This window comes from Chinchilla lanigera, unplaced genomic scaffold, assembly GCF_000276665.1.
Source record: "Chinchilla lanigera isolate Chin_1 unplaced genomic scaffold, ChiLan1.0 scaffold00083, whole genome shotgun sequence".
Taxonomy (NCBI): domain Eukaryota; kingdom Metazoa; phylum Chordata; class Mammalia; order Rodentia; family Chinchillidae; genus Chinchilla; species Chinchilla lanigera.
Genome location: NW_004955484.1, coordinates 7,678,784 through 7,703,224, shown reverse-complemented (window position 1 = coordinate 7,703,224; position 24,441 = coordinate 7,678,784). Strand labels below are relative to the sequence as shown.

General features: G+C 40.2%; 1 protein-coding gene and 1 pseudogene across 2 annotated transcripts in view; both read left to right on the top strand.

The window, feature by feature from the left end:
* The window catches only part of LOC102025363, a 1,163-nt pseudogene extending 1,068 nt beyond the window's left edge, over positions 1 to 95 (top strand).
* Tango6 (transport and golgi organization 6 homolog) overlaps positions 1 to 24,441 on the top strand; it is a 200,609-nt gene that overhangs the window by 71,578 nt on the left and 104,590 nt on the right. For both annotated transcript variants that reach the window (XM_005403579.2, XM_013503936.1), the window contains exons 13-14: positions 5,576 to 6,085; positions 6,923 to 6,980. In XM_005403579.2, the coding sequence (XP_005403636.1) occupies positions 5,576 to 6,085; positions 6,923 to 6,980 (568 nt within the window). The remainder of the gene's footprint in view (positions 1 to 5,575; positions 6,086 to 6,922; positions 6,981 to 24,441) is intronic.

Below are 24,441 nucleotides of genomic sequence, written 5' to 3'. Positions count from 1 at the left end.
GTGCACCACCACGCCCAGCTTGTAGACATTTTTCTAAAGCTACAGAGCTGCTACAGCAGTCTGGCAAGGAAACCTTCGACTGGAAGGAGCTGTGACCGCAGAGTGGTGGTCTATCTCCTTGTGTAATTTTTAAAGAACTGCTGCTGAAGATCTGTCAGTTAGAAAGTCACTGAAAATTTTCTGTATTGTTAAGCACCTAGCTTAACAAGGAGAGAAGGCTTCCATAAAGCAGCAAAGAACCAGGCTGCCCTGGGGTGGTAGTTTTATCCAGCCAGAGGTAGCAAAGATACTCCTTTGGCTACTTCTGTGCATTAGAATCCTCCAGGCAAGATAAAATGCAGGCCCCAACCAAGGCAAAGGTGGCTTGATGAAAAATGGGCAAATTTTTCACCAGACAGCTGAGGTCAAGTACTCCCCTGGTTCTCTTCACCTCCATTAGTGTTGTGGTTAAAGGGAGAGATAAGTACCTTTTTAATACCTCCTCCCATGGATTGGTACCTCCTGCTACTTAGTTTTACCTGATAGGTTAGACTCCATAGTCTGTGCTTTTAATGTTCTGTGTTTTTGCTTAGACCCTCCCCCTCCATCTTTCAAGGAGCCCCAGACCCCTTGCCCTGGTGGAACGTTGAGGATGTTTTGTAACTTTCCAGCAATCTGGCCCTGAAATTGAGGATCAGTTTCCTGACTGCAGAAGAGGCAAATATTCCCAAGGATTGTCCTTGATGTGAGCCCTAACAGACCAGTAGGCTAGAAACCATAACCAGCTGGGTTGTTGTCCTGTTCTTTGGGTGCTTCCTGGAGTAGGTGGTGGAAATTGAACAAAGAAGCGGGAGAGGGGTTTGTTTTTACTGTGGGATAGGGGATGGAGGAGGTTAAGGCACCATGCATGGCCAAGTGTTGTTTTATGTTTTGTTTTAATGGACTGGACTCACTCAGATTTATTTTTCTGCGACACTGGTAAATTGAATGTTTTTATGAAATACTTACACAGATATGTATTTTTTTTCAAGCCTTGTGGGGCTTTTTTAGTCTATACATGGCCTTCCTCTGGCTGCCACGCAGTTCTGATATACTTCTCTCGAAGGGTATGCTCTTTCACACCCCTCCTCACTCCATGCCCTGCCAGTCTCTCCCTCAGTTTCTAAAAAATTTGAGAACTTGCTGAAATTCACCATCTAACTGGTTCAACTCACCATCTAACTGGTTCAGCCCAGACACTCCTGAAAAAAATCTTAGATGCGGGCTGCTGTCCTTGTTTCATTCCTGAAACATTCCAGGAACTTTAGGAGAGAGGAATCTGTCTGGGAGGAAACTTCAGCCAGATAAAGGAATCTGTCACTTGTGGGCTGCTCCTCCCATCCTTAGGGGTTTTACAAGAGTTAGGAGATCCGTGTTGAAAAGTAGTGACAGGAGTAGAAGTGAAGACTTCACGGCTAGTCTTCAATTTTAATAGTGGCCCTTAGTGATCCTGGAGAAATAACTATTTAGTAATTCAGTTTTTTCCTCTGCCAATTAAGTGAATATTACTTTATACCTCAAAAATTTTTTCACGTATTTATGGATAAATAGTTGGCACCTGTAGGCTTAGATTTCCCTGATTATTTTCCTAGTGGACTATTTCTGGGCTTATAAAGCTGAAAGAGTACATAACTAATTGCCTTATAAACTATTTAATTCAGAATTCACCTCCCTGCCTGGTGACTAGAAGTATGACCAGTTGAATAAAATGAATCCCACGGTGACTAATAAGTTTGAAAACAGGGAGACACATTTTGTTGTTGTTATTACTTTTGGTTTTTCCAGTGCTGGGCATAGAACCTAGGTGATCACACATACTAGGCAAGCACTCTCCCATGGTGCTACACTCTAGCCCAGTTCTGGATTTTTGACAATTACATAATACCGTGTATCTACCATTTTAACATCATTCAGAATAATTTCACTTCTAAAAATCCTCAGTTCTCTGCTACTACATCCCTCACTTCCCTCTAGCACCTGGAAACCACAGATCTTTTGCTTCCATAGTTTTGCCTTTTCTAAAATGTCATGCAGTTGGAATTATATAATACATAGTCTCTTCACATTGGACTTTTTCACTTGGTATATGCATTTTTTTTTTTTTTTTTTTTTTTTTTTTTTTTTTTTTTCCGGTACCGGGAACCGAACTCACGACCTTGCGCTTGCCAGGCAGGTGCTTTTGCCGCTGAGCTAAATCCCCAGCCCCCGGTATATGCATTTAAGCTTTATGTATTTTCGTGGCTTGATAGATTTTTTTAACTGGTGAATTGTATTCTGTTGTTTGGCTATTTATTTATCCATTCACCTTATAAAACAAATCTTGCCAGTTATAGCTAAAGCTACTATAAACATCCATGTACAGGTTTTTGTGTGGATGAAAGTTTTTAGCTTATTTGGGCTAATACCATGGAGCGAGATTATTAGATTACTAGATAGTAAGAACGTGTTTAGGTTTTTTTTTTTTTTTTTTTGTGGTACCAGGGATCGAACTCAGGACCTTGCGCTTTCCAGGCAGGCACTTGTGCCACTGAGCTATATCCCCAGCCCCAAACATGTTTAGTTTTGTAAAAAATATAAGAAAAAACTGCCAGTGTGTCTGCTACAGTGAATAGCCTGTTGCTTTACATGTTCACTGTCCTTTTACAGATAGGTCTTTTACAAATATTTTCTCCCAGGCTAAGACTAATTTCATATTTTTTTATGGTATCTTTTGCCGAGCAAACACTTTTAGTTTTAATAAAGTTCAGCTTATCAATTATTTCTTTTACAGATTATGTCTTTTTTGTTATATTTAAAAAGTCACCGAGTGTGATGATGCATGCCTGTAATCCTAGCACTCTGAGGCTGAGGCAGGAAGACTGCAAGTTCAAGGCCAGCCTGGGCAATTTAGCAACTTAGTGAGACCCTCTCTCAAAAAAGGGGGGCGGTGGACTGGGGTTGAGTGAAGGCTGTGGGTTCAGTCCCCAGTGCTGAAAAAATAAAGTTGTTACCATATCCAAGGTCATGTTATCTTGTGAGAATTTATAGTTTTGCATTTTACATTTAGGTTTATGATCCATTTGAATTAATGTTTACAAAAGGTGTAAGGTCTGTGTCTAGATGCATTTTTCATGTATAGATAGTTGTTCCAGCATCATTTGTTGAAACAACCTTTTGTTCGTTGCATTATCTGTGCTCCTTTGTCAAAGATTAGTTCACTATATGTATGTAGGTCTATTTCCGGGCTCTTCATTCTGTTCTATTGATCTTTTTATCTTGGTTTTTTTTTGTTAGATTGAATCATTGTATATAATAGTAATGAAAAAGTAGTCATACAGACTGTAGATAATAAGTAAATATTCCCACTTCAAATGCTTACAAAAAAGAAAAGCAAAGGTCTTGGTACAAAGAGGCATTGAATGACCTTTAGCATAATGACAACACTAGCAAAATTATTCCAGAGTACCTTGTTGCACATAGGTTCCAGAAAAAAATGATTCTTAGATAATGTGTATCTTTACTCTAGACATGCATACTGTTTTCTCCCTTTAGGACGTAGAAACATCAGAACGGTTACCGAGATAAACTAACAGTGTGGAGCTAAAAGTTCTACTTTATATAGATTTTGTTTTAGTTTCTAATTCTATAAACGAAATCTGAGGAGAATGTCTAGCACACCATAGCATACAAACCTGATATATACTTCAGGTTTTATTACAGAGGAGGCAGTGGTGCAGAAAGTGAACAGTAACAATGCTGTGGACTTACAGTATAAAATGAGAACTTGATATAGATTCTGTGAAGGTGAGTGGTTGGATAATGAGGGGAGTGAATGATTAGTAAATATTCTACCATGTTTCAGAATAAATTTATGAGTCCTAAGGTTTTCAAATTTTCAGGGCAAGAAGCCTCATGATTCCTACAGTATTTTCAAATGAAAAAGGATTGTCACAGATTCTTTTTTTTTATTTTTTTTATCTTAAAAGTAAAAGGAAGAAAACAGTAACAGACAGACAACCTTTTACAAAATAGCAAAAGAACAATACAGACAATACAGAGTTACAAACAAAGTGGAGGAAATTGACAATGTTTGTTGTATTACATATTGATATCTTCAAAGTGGTTTCTCATGAAAACAGATACAGACATGCAATATTGATCAATCAAGGACTCATTGACAGTTTCTTTCAGCAAAGAAATAGAAGACAGTAGAACAACTATGTTAAATATCCTGTATATACATACATACAACATTTCTCCTTTCCCTTCTCTTTTCCCACATCCCAGTTGCCCTTTACCCTTGAGTGTTTTCCTATCATTTCACAGTGTCTATCATACCTCCGAGTTTAAATTAACTCTTTCAGGTTTTACACTAGTGAGACAATGCAGTGCTTGCACATGCAGGTCTGATTTATTTCACTTATGAGTATGGTCTCTAGTTGTGTTGTGACCATTTACCTATAAAAGCTTCGAGTTTATCTTTCTTTATAGCTGAGTAATATTCCATTCTATAAAAGTACCACAGTTTTCTTATCCAATCCTCGGTAGATGGACATTTGGGTTGCTTCCACAATTTAGCAATTACAAATTGTGCTGCTATGAACATAGGTGCACATATATCACTGTGATATGATGTTTTTAGATCTTCTGGGAAAATACCCAGATTTTTTCTTGTTTTGTTTTTTCCCTGCTACCGGGAATCAAACTCACGACCTCGTGCTTGCCAGCCAGGCGCTGTGCTGCTGAGCTAAATCCCCAGCCCCCCAAATTCTTTTTATTGGTTGCACATGCATCTTTCTTCATCAGGCATATGGCATTATTAGAACAAAGGTTGGGCAGAGAACAGAAAGTTCTATATAATTTTCACTCCTGCTTTCTAGGAGAAATTGCCCAATTATCACCTCAATCCTTTCCAAACCTAGCATGCCCTTGTGTGTCAATTTGCCACTTAGATCACCCAGCTTTATTCATTTCAATGAGCCCGTGTAGGGTAATGTGTGAGAATGTAGCTTCTAGAGCCTGGCTTTTTTTTTTTAATGGTAGTAGAGATTGAACCCAGGGCCTCACTTGTGTTAGGCAAGTGCTCTACTATTGAACTACATCCCCAGATCTTTTGTAGTTTATTTTACAACAGAGCCTTGCTAAATTGCCCAGTCTTACCTCACACTTGAAATCCAACTGACTAATCCTTCAGAGGAGCTGGTATCACAGATATGCACCACCGTACCTAGTTAGAGTTTGTTTTTGAGTTGATATCTTAACATCTTCCAGATTGTGATTTTGGGCGTGTGACTTAACTGTTCTGTGCCTCAGGATCCCCCTGTTTGAAATATAGAAACCAATAGTAACTGTCTCATGGGATATGAACATGTGTGTGCTTTAATCAGAAAAGTGTCTGTACATGGCAATGTTGGTTAAATGTTAGCTGTAATTAGTCAACAAATAGTTATTGAGTGTGTGATTGAGGCCACAGGCTGATTACACCCTGAATAATATGTGGCTCTTATATTAGGGGCTCAGGGTATATTAACATTTGCCACATTCATTTCAGTTCGGCATTTTTGTTTCCATTCTGTAGTTGAAGTCAAGTGATTTCACAATCATGAAGCAGCTGCTGCCTCTGTTGGAGAAGGTCTCCAATACATATCCTGACCCTGTCATCCAAGAGCTCGCTGTTGATCTCCGTATCACCATCGCTACCCATGGAGCCTTTGCCACACAGGCTGTCAGTGTGGCTGCCCAAAGTACACTGAACAAAAAAGGCCCAGAAGGGAGAACGGAAGAGAAGCACCAAGCCGGTCATGACACACAGGCAGCTCAGAGCCATCTTGAACAACAGCAAAATCATGAGACATCCCCTCACACAGGCCAAGAGTCTGATGTTCCATTCATTCCAAAGGGGGTCAGTGAACCCAACACTACTACAAACCAGAAATCTGTATGCATAACCACAGAACAGCTCCAAGAGGTTCTTTTATCAGCTTACGATCCTCAGATTCCAATGCGGGCTGCTGCCCTGCGTACTCTTTCCCGATGGATAGAGCAGAGGGAAGCAAAAGCCCTCGAGAGACAAGAGAAACTCCTCAAGGTAAGTACAGCGCACTGTAAAGATACATTGGCACAGAGTGGGCAACTATATTCAACTTGAGTGTTTTTGGAGCATTGTTTTTGTAGTTTATTTTAACGACAGAGCCTTGCTAAATTGCCCAGTCTTACCTCACACTTGAAATCCACCTGACTAAGCCTTCAGAGAAGCTGGTATCACAGATATGCACCACTGTACCTAGTTAGAGTTTGTTTTTGAGTTGATATGTAAACATCTTTCAGATTGTGATTTATCACAATCTTCCAGATTGTGATTATATTAAGCACTGCCATAGATATTCCTCCAGGATGTTATAATTGTTCTGACGAAGCAAGACTTATACACAGGAAGACTTTTTTTGTTTTGTTTTTTTTTGAGACAGGGTCTTGCTGTGTAGCCCAGGCTAGACTTGAAGTCATGGGAATCCTCATGCCTCAGCCTCCTGAGTGCTGGGATTACAGGAGTGCACCGCCATGCCTGGCATAGGAAGCTTAAATGACTATACAAGACTACTAAGTTGAACATGAACAGAGTTCCACAACTTTTACCTGCAAGATAGGCTGTGGTTAGTCGGGAAAAAGAGAGAACTGAAATCTTCTAGGGAAGGTAGATCTTAGCCTGGCTTGACAGATGGGTAAAGTCTGAGCAAATGGGGCAGGATGTGGAGCAATATGAACAGTCCTGAGATGGGACTGCCCCAGCCTGGGTAAACCATTTGTCTAAGACCAATTTCTAGCTAAGAGAAATAAGAAAAGAGTTTGCTTTCTTGAGGCTACAGATAAGGGGTCTCAAGTCTTTCTTGCTCTTTGTGAATCATGTCACTGTACTTTGTGGTTCCAGATATTCTTGGAGAACTTGGAACATGAAGACACTTTTGTATATCTGTCTGCGATTCAAGGTAAGTTTGTTCTGGTTAAAGAATTTGGAGTCTATGGATCAAAGATTACATTATGTTTATTTGCACAAAATCTCTGATGTCACATTTTGTCCATCTTCCTGCCTCCTCATGAGGACATTTTAAGTAATAGTATTGCTGGAGGATTTCCAGAGAGTCCCAGTAGAGTTTCAGTGTCTCATAATAAAATTTTTATTTATGTTCACTTAACAGTTTATAGATTAAACCAGTCATGGTAGCATACCACTATAACCCCAGCATGCTGAGAGGCTGAGGCAGGAAGATCCCAAGTTCATCCCAGCTGGGGCAACTTAGTGAGATCTTGTCTCAAAATAAAAAATCAAAAAGGTCTGATGTAGCTTAGTGTGAAGACCTTGGGTTGAACCCCAGTACCACAAAAAATAAACTAAATAAACAAGGCATTCGTAATTTAAGTCCCATTTCTTTTAATTCTGAAAAGGGTACAGAGAATTAGGCATCCTTCCCAAAAAGATGAGAAGCAAGAGATGGTGAGGTTAGAATGAACTCATTTTCCTTTGGTGCTGTCAGTGCGGTGAGCCGGGCTCCGGAGGCAGCTCACCGGGGTGCACCTCCCCAGCCCCCTATTTCTCAGCTGTCTGGTTTGGCAAATGATTTAATCCCTCGGCTGCAATTTCTTTCTTTTTTTTTAAGAGGCATAAAGAGGTCTGATAAGACAGAATTTAAAGTACACACGCAAAAAAAAATAAAAATAGAGTGCAGGCCCTCGAGAGACTAAATGAGAGTATAAAATGGTACAATTACTTTGGAAAATAGCCTGGCAGTTCCTTCAGAATATAAACCTAGACTTGACAGGACATTTCCATTCCCAGGTATATACCAAAGAGAAAGGAAAACATGTCACAAAAACCATATGTGAGTGTTTATAGCAGCATTAAGCACAATAGCCAGAAAGTGGACCCACTGTCCATCAGTGAATGAGTAAATAAACAGGAGGTATGTACATCCGAGGGAGTTTTATTTTTTTAGTTATAATAGTTAATTAAGTACTCATATACAACATGGATAAACTTCAAAAACATTATATTGCATGAGAGAAGCTGGTCATAAAGGATGATATAGTCTATGAATCTATTTCTATGAAGCGCATAGAATAGACTACTGATGCAGAAAGTATATCCGTGGTTGCCTAGGCCTGGAGTCTTGGGATATGGTTGGGAACAGGGTATAGGAGTTTTGGGAGGCGGTAATGAAAACATTCAAAAAGTGTTTGCGTGATGTCATACATCTCTGAGTGTGTGAGGAACCAGTGAATTATACACTTCAAATGGGTGAATTGTATACTGCTGTCAAACAAAACTTAGTAAAAGAGGAGAGGGCCAAGACTCTCATCACCTGGGAAAAAAGACAACTAAGTCTAGTGGGGTAGATGGTGCCCTGGAATCTGAGTAAGATCTTCAGGAAAAACTAAAGAAATCTGAGTAAGTTGATGATAAATAATCAATTATTGTATTAGTTCATTGTGACGTGTGTGTGTGTGTATGTGTGTGTGTGAATTGGGGAATGAACTCAAGGCTTTCACCCTGAGCTATACCCCCCAGTCCTCTTTCTATTTTCAATATATATTTTTTTCATTTTTGAGACAGATTCTTCCTAAGTCACTGAGTTTCTCGGGCTGGGCTTAAACTTTTGATTTCAATGCCTCAGCCTCCCAGAGTGCTGGATCACAAGCATGTGCCATCATGCTCAGTGGATAAATATACTTGTATCATACTTACATATAATGTAAGGTGTTAATAATAGGGCAGGCCAGGCAAGATCGCTTATGCTCATAGTCCCAGCTATTCAGGAGGCTGAGGCAATGAGGATAGCTCCCACTCAGGAGTTTGAGACTGGCCTGTGCAACACAGCAAGACCCCATTTCATTAAAACAATAATAACAGAGGCAAATGGGTATAAATACATGGAAAGTCTGTACTATATTCTCATTAATTCTATAATCTGAAACTATTCTTTCATAAAAAGTTTATTTATAAGGGGAGCTAATACTAAATAAATGAGTTAATGCTAAGTTAAATGAGTTAATGCCTGGAAAGTGCTTAGCACATAGTGTTCCATATCTGTTAGCTGCTATCATTACTGTTGTCATCATCATCACTGTTACTTTTGTTGGATTGCTGGATAATAATGTGGGGACCTGTGTGACTTCTCAGATCTAAATCTTGAGTAGGCTTGTTCTGTCAGTTATTGCTGCTTAACAAACTACCTCCACACTCAGTGCCTTAAAATGATCAGTGATTCATTATCCTTTATGCATTGCAGTTGAGGCTCAGTGTATCTGGGCTGGGCCTGGCTGGGCAACTTTGCTTCTCCCTGCAGGTCTGGGACCAGCTTCAGCATCTCTGTGCATGGATTACTGGTTATCCCTGAACCAGTGGTCTGCCAGGGCATGTTCTCGTGGTGACAGCAGGAGTTTTAGAGAGGAAGCATACATGGAAGAGGCCTTTTCAGGCCTCAACTTGAAACAGGCACCCTATCACTTCAGCCTCATTCTTTTGGCAAAAGCAAGTCATGTGGCCCAACCCAAAAGACAGGAGTGAAAAAATATGCTGTATCCCTGGGGTGAGACAAACTGCCAAGTCACATAGCATAGGTTATAGATGCAGGGAGGGGTGCAGAATTGGTGCCAATAGTGCAGCTCTTCACACTGATATTTGCCTTGCAAACATTGCTACTGTCTAGTTTCTGCATGTAATCTAGCTTTGCTCTATAGAGATTTCTTACTTATTTATTTAATTTTGGTTTTCAGTTTTTTTGAGACAGGGACTCACTATGCAGTTCAGGCTGGCTTGAACTTACTGCATAGCCCAGGCTGGCCTTGAACTCACAGCACTCCTGCCTCAGCCCCGTAAGTGCTGGGACTACAGGCGTGCACATGCCCGGAAAGACTTCATATTTAAAGTTTAAGAGCGAGTGCAAAGGGGACTTGAGCCAGGGATTCTTAATTTATTCAACACATAGTGTACATCTACTAGGTATAAACTATTTTAGATTAACCGTGAGCTGTGACTAGGCTAAAAGACAAAAAGAATGCTTCAAAGGAGAAGAAAGACCACCCAAAGGAGGAAAAGGACACCAGGTGAAAGTGGAAACCTGAAGAGTAGAGATAATAAACCTGCAGCTGAGCGGTCCAGAGCCCTAGGGGCTCAGTAGTACTCAGGAGGCCACATGAGGCTACAGGACAGGGAATGGTATTTATAGGAATCAGATAAATCAATGAAGCAAGAAGCTAAATTGCCTCTAATTATTAAGTCTCACAAAACGAGTCACCCAGTACTTTCCCCAAGAAACTGTAGTACTGTTAAGGAGATGTTTTTCATTGATTTTTTTTTTTTTTTTTAGGTCTCAGTTTTTGGAAAGTGGTGGCATGTCATTCTAATGTGGTAACATTGGTGCCTGGAATAAGCTTCTTAGCTGATTAACCCATTGAGCTCATTAGCCTCAGATCTGTAAAAATCGCAACTGTTGGTGTTGTGTTTGTTTTGAGCAATTTTAATTGGTGTGCTAATCAGTAGCTAATTTGATGATGAAGAACATGGGAGGGGGAGGTGTAATTTCTGTTCTCAGTTCCCCAAGATGGACAAGATTGAACTAATTGATGTTTTTGGTGTTTGAAATATGCACTTAAAAGCCAAGGCCTTAGGTGAATTTCCCATTAAGAAAGGAAAGAACTGAATTTTCCCACCTGTGTTGCCAATGTAGTTTGCCCAGGCCTAAATCACGCTAGCAACAAAGCCATTCTGGACTCCAGTCAGACAAGTCCTGCAGACAAGAGGTGTTTGGTTGTCCTTTGAGTGGTGTTTAGTTTTGGAGAATATTTGTGTGTATGTTTAAAGTTTTCCTTTTTTAGGCTGCTTAAATGGCTCTATGTGTGAGGCACCTCCTTGCTGGTTGAGTTGTCCTGGAAGCTTTCCCATGTATTCAGAGGTGCTTCTTCAGGCAGAGAATTAGATACAAAATTGGCAAGTTTCAGCTGCCATCCACTTTACAGATAGATGACTTGATCTTAAGCCTACTGACTTAAATTAAGTATCTCTCCTTTTTTATACTTCTTGTATATTCTTTCTTTAATAATGATGTTTTTAATCATCATTATTACTACACAAGTAGTACATCCTGATTGTCAATTTCAGTGACAAGTACATAAGGTAAAAAGCAGAATTCCTTCCCTTTCCCAAGGTAGGAGTTAAAATATATTATTCATAGTCCAGTACTATATTGTAAATTTTGGGGCATTTTTCACATTTAAGTTTTGAAATAATTGTTTAGTCATGAATATGATAAATGATATTTTTCAATAAGATGTTATACTCAGATTTTTAAAATCATACCGTGGGTTTTGTTCACATGTTCTTTCAGTCATTTTTAATTAAAGGACATTTTGAAAGCAGCACATGCATTTCAGGGAGCCAGTTGATCCATCTCATGCCACGAGGATCTTTGGTTTTGTTATTGTTTCATGGGAAGTGCTGGATATTGAACCCAGGGGCTCATGCATGCTAAGCAGTCACTCTACCACTGAGCTACACCCCAGCCCCCAAAGGATCTTTGGATAAAACTACCAAGCCCATTAAAAACTAAAAACAGAAAAAACAGCTATGCCCTGAACAAAGCACGGGAGGTAAAGGTATTCCACTGTGTACAGTGAAGGGAATCTGGCTATGTTGGCATGCCTGGACAAATTACACTCACTCTTCCACCCTCATTCTTTTAGAAAAGATTCTTCATTTCTGTCAAAAGAGCCAAGAGGGAGAGAAAGCAGAAGACCAAAAGGGGGACTACCAAGGTGACATTATTTTTACAGAGTTTCAAACTCAGCAGGTTACAAGTCTTAACTTGCCAACCACTGAACTCTTATTCTCAGATTTCTACCTCAAATAAAGTAAGTTGGCAAGCCGTTAACTGAAAATAATCCTATCCCTTGAAGGATCATCTAATTGGAACTGGCACAGAAATTCGGAACGCAGGCCTGTGAAGTTTATCATCTCCATTTATGTCCTTGAAATGGGAAGATTCCTTTTATGTCTTGACCTGATTTTTGTAGCACCTAATTAACAAATGAGCATTAATTGAATACCTCTCATATATTCTATCTCGGTAAATTCATCAAATTGTTCTGGGAGTAGACATTATCACTTTTAAAGCTTCTTATTTGAGATAAATTTACATAGCTAAAATTCACCAAATTATGCAGAAACAGGATGGCAGAGAGGCCTGGTGCAGGAAATGATGCTCCATCCCTGGCAACCAGAAAGCAGAGAGAAAAGGGAGGAGCTAGGCACAAGGATGCATGCCCCAGATCATGGCCCCAGGAAGCCAACTCCAATCACACCCCACCTCCAAACAGCACATTTGGTTGCTGAGCTCCTCAGTGGGTGAATCCACTGATTAGTATAGCCCCCGCCTCTGTGATGAACTCACCTTCCAAACACATGAGGCTTTCAAGGACATTGTAGACCTCAGCCATAACAGTGGACTTGCCTATTCTGCACGTTCATGTAAATGGAATACTGTGCAGTGCAGTCAGAAACAGTCTTTTCTGTCTGGCTCCCTTCACTTTAGCATAATGTTTTGGAGGTTCATTCATGTTATAGTGTGGGCCAGTACTAAAGTCTTTCTTACAGCTGAATAATATTTCATTTTTTTATGGTGGAGGGGAAAGGAACCTAGGGATGGAACCCAGGGCCTTCCCACTAAGCTACATCCCCAACCCTTATTTACTTACTTACTTATTCATTCCCTTTTTTGAGACTAGGTCTCCTTGATTTGCTAAGTTGCCCAGGCTGGCCTTGAACTTGAGATCCTCCTGCCTCAGCCTCTCTAGTGTTGGGATTACAGGTGTGCACCACCTCAATATAATATTTTGTTGTATTGATTAGTCATATTTTGTTTATCCATCATCAGCTGATGGGCAGTTGGGCTGTTTCCATTTTTTTTTTACTAATATGAATAATGTTATGAACATTTGTGTGCAAGTTTTTATGTGTACATTTTAAGTTGTACTTACAAACCTAAGAAAATTGCGACATCATATAATAACTCCATGTTTAACTTTTTGAGCAACTGCCAGACTATTTTCCAAAGTGGCCATGGTTCCAATTTCTCTATATCCTTGCTAATACTTGTTTTTATGTGTCTTCTTTATTTTATTTTTGTTGTTGTTGTTATTTTTTTATGTGTCTTTTTTATTTTAGGCCTTCCTAGTAGGCATGAAGTGATAGCTTAGTGTGATTTCAATTTGCATTTCTCTAATGACTGATAATGTTGAGCATCTTTTATGAACTTATTGTCTATTTGTAAATCTTTAGAGAAATATCTACTCAGCTTCTTTGGTCATTTTTATTTGGGGTTTTTTTTTCTTATTGAGTTAAAGTAGTTCCTATATAAGTATTTGGGAGATGAGTACTTATCAAATATGATTTGCAGGTATTTTCTGCCGTCCTGTGCTATATTACTATCATTTGAAGCACAGACATTTTGACTTTTAATTAAATATACATTATCAGCTTCCCCTTTCATTGCTTACACTCTTGGTGTGATTTCTAAAAAGTTATCGTCTAAACTAAGGTAATAAAGATTTATTTCTGTGATTTTTTTACAAGAATTTTATAGATCCCACTTTTACATGTAGGTCCATGATCCATTTCGAGTATTTAGGTACCATATGATGTGAGATATTCCCATTTTTATAGCTAAAGATTCTAATCCTTAGATAGGTTAAGCCCTTTCTCTAAGATTATAGAGCAAGTGATTGATTGATTGATTGATTGATCGATTGATTGATTTTTTGTCTTTTTGAGACAGGGTCTCACTCTGCAGTTCAGGCTGGCCTTGAGCTCACTTAGTAGCCCAGGCTGGTCTTGAACTCGCAACGATCCTCCTGCCTCAGCCTCCCGAGTGCTGGGATTACAGGAGTGCACCACCATGCCTGGCCAGAGCAAGTAATTTAAACATTGTTCTTGGTCTCCACTTCTTATTTTTCCTTAGTATAATAGGTTCCTTCTCTAGAGCCTTCTTTTCTTTACCTTCCCTTTCCTTTTCTTTCATTCTTCTTTTGCTTGCTTACCTTCCTTCCTTCCTTTCTATTTCCTATTGGCCTATTTCTTTTCCTCCTTCTCCCTTTTCCTCCTCCTCCTCTCTCTATCTGTCTCTTTTGCAGTGCTGGGGATTGAACCCAGGCCCTTGCTCATACTAGACAAGTACTATACCTATATCCCCAGCCTGAACTTTTCAAATAATTGTAGAAATCAATTCTATTGTATGTTTTTTAAAAAATAATAAAAATGCTTAGCATAATGCTAGCTACTTGGGAGATAGTGATCAGTTGCAAGTTCAAGGCCAACCTGAGCAAGTTAGCAAGAACTTGTCTTAAAATAAAAGGGGGAGGATGTAATTTAACGGTAAAGTGTTTGCCTAGCATGGGTGATACCCTGGTTCCAGACCCTAATACAAGAAAATAAAAACAGATACTGTATTATGATTATTTATACTATTTATTAAAATAAGCTGGGTGTGTTGATGCACCTGTAATTCCAGTACTCTGGAAGGCTGAGGCAGGCAGATGGCAAGTTTGAGCCCAGCCTGGGCAGTTTAGCAACTTAGTACCACACAGACACACAAAAGAATCAAACTTTTGTAGGTGATAAAGCATTATACAGTTTATTTATTGGGGGGAGTTGAATTAAGGCCCTTCACACCGAGCTATGTCATCATCCCTTTTTTGTTCTTATTTTTAGACAGGATCTCACTAAACACCCCAGGCTGGGCTTGCACTTGCTGTCCTCCTGCCTTAGTGTCCAAGAACGCTGAGATTATAGGCATGGGCTACCACTATACTGCTTTGATTCTATCAGCAATGCTGGAATGTAGTAAGAATAGGAACTGTAATATTTTTTAAATAAAGAATCAACTTGCCAGTAGTCACAAAAGCTGGGACCAGCCCACCTTGCAGGGATTCCTGTTCTCTCGCACCTGTCTCCCTGCAGTCCAGGGCTCTGTGTGATGCCTCCTCGTCTTCTCCCAAGTCAGAGGGTACATTTCAAAGCGCAGAACACTTGAGTTTTATACTACTTTCAGTTTTGGAATATCTGTCCAGTGGTTTCCTCTATCAAAGATTGATACATTCAGATTTATATCAGAGTATTTAGCAGTTTAGTATGTTTTATGCATAAGTAGATCAACTGGCTACTTCACAGTTACTTTTATTTGATCGGATTGCCCTAAATAGTTGCCAGAAATGGCAGTAAGTAATGTAGAAGTTACCGCTAATTGAGTGTCTACTGTGTGCCAGTCATAGCAACCCTGCAGTTAGGAATGATTACCCAGGTTTTGGAGCTGAGAGAACTGACGCTCAAAGAGGTTAAGTACCTGGTCCAAAGTTACATCATTACGATACAAAGTGACAGCATCAGGGTTTGAATCAAAGTCTTTCCCGGTCTGAAGAGTACTCCTTGCCAGAGGGAAAGATGGTGTCTACATTGTTCTCTTCCCAAGTGGAAGCGCTAAGTTTCCTTGTCTTAGTATAGGGGAACCAAACCTGCCTATGGGAAATTGTTTCACTGCAAATCAGCCCTTTACATAGCTTAATAATATGCTGATCTCATGCCTACTTGATTTTGTTGTGTTTTGTTTTGCTCATTTGGCAATGTGTAGAGTATAAATTTAAGCAATCGCTATGTGTATCTCTTAATTTCATCTTCCTGCCTCACACTGCCTGCCCGTTCTTCCTGCTGATGACAGTCGGAGTTTCAGCACTAAAGGTATCAGCATTGTTTTAGGAGGATCTGGAAAACCTTCTGTAATCAGTTCTGGCATTTATGCAGTTTACTGAGTATGTTACTGTGTTTTATGCTGCTGTATCAGAATAGCTGAGCTTGGGAAATTTAAAAGACAAAGACTTCTTTCTTTTACAGTTCTGGAGGCTGAGCAGTTCAAAGCTGAGGGGCCCACATCTGGCCAAGGCCTTTTTGCTGCATCATGCCAAGGCAAAAGGTGGGGCCCAAAGGGAGGGTTAGCAAGAGGAGAGAGATAAAGACACAGAGAGAGGGTAGAGGGGAGGGCTGAACACATCCTTTTTAGGAAGCCACTCCCCACTCCCATAATAATGGCAGCACCCATTTGTAAGGGCAGAATCCTCATGATCAAGTCACCTCTCAACAAAGTTGCACTGGCCAGGCATGTGTTCTGGACTCGCAACCAGAAACCAACCAAATGGTACCGACCAACAAACACCAAGACACACGGACCGCCAGTTGGAATTTAGGACGAGCCTTTATTCCTGGCCAGGGACTGACTGAGAGCCTCCTCGCAGGGAAGGATCAGACCAGTCCCCATCCAGGGACGAGAGTAGCTTTTACACCCTAAAACCGCATCCTGTTTGGCAAACACGTGTCACATCTGTAACAATGAGGGGACTCCTTTTTTTTTTTTTTTCCTTCTTTTTATGGCAGGAACAGTACATTCCGAGAATCCTGGAGGGGTAGAGCATTTAGGGGAAGAACAATACATTTTGGGAGTCCAGGAAGGGCAGGGCGTTTACAGCCAGTTTACAACCACACATTCCAGAAATGGTAAACATGAAGATCTAACCCCATGGCAGGGGTGGGAACTGGGAATTAAACTAGAACCTTTGATGTCTGTGGTGGGGCTTTTATGCATCGCGGCGCATGCCTGTAATCCCAGCACTCGGGAGGCTGAGGCAGGAGGATCATTGCAAGTTCAAGACCAACCTGGGCTACAAAGTGAGCTCAAGACCAGCCTGAGCTGCATATCGAGACCCTGTCTCAAAAAGACAAAAAAAAAAAAAAAAAAAAGACAACAAAGTTGCACTGGTGATTGTTTCCAACTTTGAGGAACATATTCAAACCATAATGCTGAGATTGTGGTTTAGGGAAACGTAGCTTTCTGTATAGAACTTTTGAGATTTGTTGTAGTTCTGGTGCTAATAAATGCTGTTTTAAAAAACTTAGTTTAAAGTAATACAAATTATGAGGCTATGGAAAAAATCAGAACCTTCTTACATTACTGGTAGAAATGTAAAATTGAAGCTATGATGGCACAAACCTGTAACCTCAGCATTTGGGAGGCTGAGGCAGGGGGATCACCATGAGTTCAAGGCTAGCCTGTGCTACATAGTAAGTTGAAGACCAGCCTGAACTACATAGCAAATCTTGTCTCAAAAAACCAAAAAAAGAAATGTAAAACTGTGTATTTGCTGTGGAAAACAGACTGGCAATTACCAGAAGGATAAACACAATTGTCATATGACCAATTCCATTCATATTCCACTTCAGGAGAAATGATAACATAAGTCCACACAAAAGATTATATATGAGTATTATTCATAATAGCCCAAAATTAGGAAAAACCAAAATATCACCTAAATGAGTGGATAAATCAAGTCTGGCACATTTATATAATGGAATATTATTTGGCAATGAAAAGGGTGGTACTACTGATCCATATTACAGTATGGATGAACCTTGAAAATGTAGTAAGTGAAAGAAGCCAAGCACAAAAGGCCACACATTGTATGCTTTCTGTTTATAAAAAATGTCCAGAATAGGCAAATCTATAGATATCAAAAGTAGAACTGGATGTGGTGTCACATACCTATAATTCCAGCACTCAGGAGGCTGAGGCAGGAGGATCAAGAGCTCAAGGTCAGCCTACACTATGTAGGGAGACCATGACTTACGGGGAAAAAAAAGTAGTAGTTGCTAGAGGACGAGGGATGGGGATGGTGCATGATAATAGAGATGAGGTTTCTTTTTTTGAAGATGAACGTTTTTGCCTTGGACAATACTGATCATTACACAACCTTGTAAATATACTCACGGTAGCTGAGTTATATTGCTATAAAAATAAACTGCAAAAATTCAGAACCATAGTTTTCATGGAGTTCTTGTGAGTGTGAAGGATGGACAAGCAGGATTTGGACATGTGGAGGTGCAGAGAGAAGGGGAGGCCAAAGCAGAAATGAGGCACAGCAATGTCTGAGACGGGGGCAGGGTTAGCAGGAAGGGCAGCAGTCCAAGTTGGGAGTGGAGCATAGAGGTGAGAGCTGGAAGCTGTGGGGATGCTGCAGGAAGACAGCGGGGCTTTCTGTGTGGGCTCTCGGGAGCCTGAGAGTTGCCAGTCCCCAGTGATGGCTTGGTGACAGCCTCCTTGGATTTCAAAAGTATCATGCTTTTTTTTGTACTGGAAATTGAGCTGAAGACCTTGTGCTTGCCACGCAGGCGTTGTCCGCTAAGCCATGTATCGGTTTTAACTTATGTTACTTCATTTACTCCTCAGTACAGCCCTATGAGAATCAGTATTTTTATCTCCATGTTTTTTTAGACAAAGGAATCAAGACACAGAGGTTGTTACTTAGCCAGCCAGTAAGTGATAGAGTCTGGATTCACCTCCAAAACCAAAGCCCTTAAACAACTCCGTGCTTTTCCCTTCTCTCCATTCCATTCTCACCTTTCTCAAATCACCATGGCCTCTGCTCTTACAGACAGGAAAATGAAGCCATGGAACCAGGAGATCTTGACATTTTCAGCTAAGCAATTAGATACTCCTTAATTTCATGGTTTCCAGGGCTTATTTCAAACCTTTCACCACCTATTCACCTAGACTAGCTGTCACAAAGGCAAGATTCTCTTACCAAGAAAGCAGTTGTGAGATACCTTGGGGGAAAGAGTCGGTTGCTTAAATGTCTACTTTATAAGCTATTCAGGAGTCAGTAAGTACCTCCCCTGCAGAACAGATACTTAAATTTTTCCCTGCAGCCACGTTTCTTAGTAAAGTTAGAACTGGAAGGCGAGTGAAAGAGGACTGAATAGCAAGAGGGTACATAAGTAACGCTGACCTCTTGAAGTAGAGCATCCTGTCCTCTCACACTGTCGGGGACAATCCAATTCCCTGGAGCTGCATTGAGGTAACAGCTGGAGAGGTGCCTTGTTCTTCCTGTGATTTCCCATGCTTAGAAGCAAGCATCTTACATTGCTCTTCATTTCAAATACAAATTAAAATTCCTAATCTCACCAGGAATGATTAAGGTGATCCAGTGAAGTTGCTCACACACCTAATAAGCCCAATTATATTTTTTATTAACCCTGACATAGTTCCTTTTGTTGCTGAATCATAAGTTTAACATTTTTAACTTCATGAAGCATCAATATCCTCCTCTCTAGTCATGTCAGATCTTGGGCAGTGGTGGAAAAATACACCTACATAGTATCTGTTGTTTGGCAACTGTTTTCAGTTTTTGCGTTAGACTTTGACACTTCCTTTTGCCTCCTGACCTTGTGGTATCTCTGCAGTCCCTGAGGAGATAGGTAGGTTGGGACTGAATCGAGCCTCAGGGAAAGGATGGCAGACAGAGAGCTACCAAAGACCTAATTGTGTCATCTTTCCATCCACCTGCCAGGGCATTGTTGCTAAGGTTTGCTTCCTTCCTTCCTTCCCCCCTCCCTCCCTCTTTTTTCCCCTCTCCCCTCCCCTTTTTCCTCTTTTCCTCTTATTTATTTATTGCCAGTGCTAGGGATTGAACCCAGAGTCTAGTGCATGCTAGGCAAGCTGTCATTGAGCCACCCCCTTCTGCCCCATCATCAATGCTGATTAGGCTTTTTGTGTTCAACTTTTGTTTTTCCTTATTAATAATCTGACTTTAGATAGGGACAGAAAGTGTATCACCTTTGTCTGTGTTTTTTTAAGACTGACACAGTGCTTCAGAGGCTAACATGGAAGGGTAAAGTAAGTCTGTTTAACACACAGCAAAAAGATTGTCCAATTCTTTTTTGGATCTTGTCTGGATACACAGCTGAGCCAGGAAAAAAAATTGTACATCAGTATTATTATTATTATTATTATCATTGTTGGTTTTTCAAGACAGGGTGGCCTTGAATGCACAGTGATCCTCTTGTCTCAGCCTCCCCAGTGCTGAGATTACAGGGGTGCACCACGAGAGCTGGCTAAAATATTTTTTGACCATTTTTTTCCTTAATACCTTAAAATGTATAGGCGTTCATTTAACAAATATTTATTGAGCAATATTATGTTTGAGGTAGGTGCACTGCTGAGAAATAGCAGCATGCCCTGCCTTCGTGGAGTTTACAGTTGGAGGAAGCAAATATTAATCAAATAATCACACAAACAAATTTAAAATGTGCCCTTGCTGGGTCCTCTGTAGAGAAGGCACAGGGTGCTGCAGAGCTTGTTTCAGGGAGATTTCACCTGACAGAGAAGGAAAGGGAGAAGCGACCCGAAGTGACCCCATCAGCTGGAAGCTGAATCGTGATTAGGAGTTCACTTGGTAAAGGGGGAGGGAAGAGTATCGCAGGCTGCAGGAAGAGCAGCACAGCAGGTCTGCAGTGGACAGCAAGGGCTGCGTGAATCCTGCGTTCTCCAGAACCCTCAGGGTCAGCAAGGAAGGGGTGGGCTGAGCGGGCTCCGAGCACCATGCAGCCCCGCTCTAACCAGATGGTTCTGCTTTTTCTCTTTCACTGAGCCCTCTCTCAAGCTTTCATGTAAAAACGAGGTTCTGCTGCTTTTTTTTTTTTTTAAAAAAAAAAGGGTTTGAAAAATCACTCTTTTAGGCCATCTATCTGCCCTAGGGAGGAGATTTTCTACCGCATGTCATGTGTCATGTCACACACACCCAAATAACCTCCTCACCACTGACAAAGAAACTGCGGTCTTTCTTTGAGCCTATTTTCATGAAATGCAATGAGAATGTGTGGATGTCTGTAGAAATCTTTGAACTCAGTTGTCCAGAACACAGCCCTGAATCGTTAGGAGAAGGATTCTAATTACAGATGACAAAGGTAAAACCATATAGAGTTATTTTAGGCCAATAGTTTTCAAGTAATTTTTTTAAGCAGTAGAATCCATTTTCAAATGAGATCTAACTGAAGGCATCAAAAAAGGTGATTCCTTTTTCTTCTTTGTGCCTTTTCACTTAAGGTTTTTTACATTTTCTAGTACGAACGTGCATTGCTTTTATGATCAGGAGAAAATGTTTTTTAAATTACATGGCTGTTTAGGGAAACTGAATTGTTTCATGATAACAAGGTTCAGGGACTAGTGCAGATTGAAACAGATGGCTGCCTCTGTTGTAGTCCCCCCTGGTGACCTTCTCACAACTAGGGATTACTAAAGCACGGAGTGACCATGGCCTTTTCACCATGAAATTATATGATGACAGCAGAAATCTTACTGACAAACAGATGTTTTTCCCAAGTGGCGCTTTTCTTAATGAAATGGTTGCTTAGAAACCAGACCATAATAATAACTTTTCTATATTTAGTCTGTAAAGTGATTCAGTTTGCAAAGTTATTAAGTCAGAGCATACTAATTAGATAGGATTGAATATATCCATTATTTCCTGTCTTGCAGTTCAGCAACCAAGTGGTTAAATCAGCAGCCACATTTCATGCAGCATGTGTCTGTCCAGATGCTGTTGCTGTCAGGAGACCAGCGAGGAAAATGACAGCTCCTAGAGCAGCCCTGTTCTACTATTAACTGGCTCTGAATGGCACAGTGGGCTCGCTCTCTCGCCAGCATGGGGTCGGGGCTGCTACATGTAACACTTATTAGGTTGCTGAGACGACCAGTTAGGTCAGTGGTCAGGTGTTGTATGTTCAGTTCCAATGAAGCCAAGTGAGACAACAGGCAGAGGCAGGAGTGAAGATGTGGTTTACAATGACAGAAATCATATATGGAAAATCTGATATGTCATTACCTTACAGCAAAAGAGCCTTAGCATGCACTATGTGTGTTAGGAGAATTAAAATCTTTAATCTTCAGTTCAGACTATACAGAATCTAGAAGAAAAGAGATTTCTGTCTTACGTTTGTAGTAAAGATGAGGCAGCTCAACTGAAAACAACTATCATACAGGGTAATGTATTTAAAATACCAGAAAAGCAGTAAAGAACAAACGAGAAAGCAGGGGATTACTAAGCCAACATCATAAAGGAAAACCAGAACTTTAAGAAGTAACTCTTCATAAAAACATTTACCTGAGGAGTTTACTTGACCTCAAGCTGTGGGTTCAAGGCCTTGAAGGGCAAGTTGCAGAAATGAAAGCCCACATGGAAGTGAGAGTCAAAAACCCTCCAACACTAAGATATCACCACTGTTGTTCGAAGGTTTTCATCATCATAAACAGAAACTCTATCACCAGTAAGCAGTAACTTTCCACTTCCCTCCTTCCTTTTTAATAATTATTTAAACCTAGTAATAAGTACAGTCACATAATAGCCAAGCATATGAAAACAAGGTCCTAGTGGACTTCAGATGCTAGGGTTGTCACACACAAATTATGAAGTATACATGCCTATTACTATATTTAAAGAAATACAAGGAAGCCTCAAAATGTCTTTAGGGAGTAAGAAGCAACAAAAAATGCTCTAACAAATTTGGAAAAACCAAATGGGATGTGAAAAGTAAAATAACTAAAATTTAAAAACTCAGTGTGTGGAAAAGGAAGGAGGAGGGGGAAGGGAAGGAAGAGAAAAGGGGAAAAGTAGAAGAAAAAATGGAAACAAAGCTTTTAAAGTGGGGAGTGGAAGAAGAGTTGAAGGGAGGGGAATGGGGAAAAAAGTTATATTATGTACAAATTCCATATGATGAATGTGATCAATATGTGTGACAAATATGTTCTTGTGGGATGCAGCCTATGAGTTTTGTACCTGAGGCGGAGGGGAATGAAAAAGAGACACAGAATTAGGTTGTTATGGTTGATTCATTGTGTCAACTTGAGAAGTTTAGAAGCTTAACTAAGTAACCCAGCAGTTCCACATCCTAGGGTATAGAGGACATGCCCTTGGGTGGCTATTTATGCTCTAGAATGTAATGGTTGAATCATTGTGTCAACTTGAGAAGTGTAGAAGTTTAACTAAGTGGTTCAGCAGTGGACCAGGGTCCTCACTTTGTAAAAATCCTCATCCTGTGCAAGAAGAGTCAGGAAGATGGCATGAGTGCTACGTCTACTCAGTGGTAGAGTGTCCCTGGGTTCAATCCCAAGTACTGCCCTCTCCCCTGCAGAAAGTGTTCCTGGGTTCAATCCTCGGTACTACACACTCACAAAACAAAACTTTAACTCAATTAAAATACAAAGTATAATTTTTAAAAAATGTGTACACAAAGGGCATACATAAATCTATTGAGACAGAAAATAGATTTGTGGTTGCTTAGGGCCAGGGGCTCCAGTTAAAAAAAGGAAAGTGACTCATGTCACTAAAAAGAAAGTGATTAATGGGCGGGAGTTCCTTTTTTGGAGTGACGCAAATGTTCTGGAATTAAATAGTGCTGAGGTTGCACATCTGTATGAATATCCTAAAAGCCCCTGAATTATTCACATTAAAATGGTAAACTTTATGGTGAGTTATATCTCAGTAGTCTTGTCTCTTTTTTTTAAAGGACAAGCAGACAGTTAATTTCTTTATTATATAAAGAGGTCCCAAAGGTTAAAAGAAAAGTATCCAGTAGATCAATGGCTAAAGAAAACGTAAACAGGTATTTTTAAAATGGGAATTTCCATTACTGACTAAATATAGTGGAACTGTCACACCTGTGCACTATTTATTGCTAAGAAAATAATTGTAACATGTTTGGAAAGCAGCTTTGGAAATGTTTGTATCCGTGGAACAGTTACTTCTGGAGAATCTACCTTGCTGTAGAAATGGGAGGTGGGTCCCTCTACTAGTGGTAAGAAAGCCTGAGAAGTCTTTCCACATTGAGTAGTCATACAGATGGCCCCTGAGGCAGCTCTCGGTTGAAGAATATTAGTGCTTTTGGCAGTGCAGCTCATTTGTCCATCTTCAGGAAGCCTCACCCTCGTTTACCCCTCTTTTAATTCCCCTCCATCTATGCCATCATTATGCACAGAACATGCAGAATTAACTCATGCTGTCTTGTAATCACTGGCTAATTTGTTGCCTCTGTCTAGACAGGCATTGCATTTGTATCACCAAGTAACCCTACCTGACACATGGTAGTCACCCTATCAGTATGTAAATATATGAAAATATTATTTCCATTGCCTTTAGTCTAAAGCTGTTAGCCGTGCTTTGTAATTTATGCCATAGATTCAGATTACTTCTATATATTCTTGTCTTGCTGTTTGTTTTTTTTTTCACATTGACTCTTTTCCTCCTTTTAACTGAATTAATGCTAAAGAAATCTTTTCTGTTTCAACCACCCAAAGTAATAATATTGCTATTAAATTTGTAAACATTATCATTGGATCTCTTTGAACTATCTAGTGTAAAAGCCATGCCAGATGGGGGAATAAGCCTCTCTCAACCTACCAAAAAAAAAAAAAAAAAAAAAGACAAAATTGCCAAGCAAGATGACACATGCCTATAATCACAGCTACTTGGGAGGCCTTGGCTGGAGGACAAGAGTTTGCACCCAGCCTGGGCAACATAGCAAGA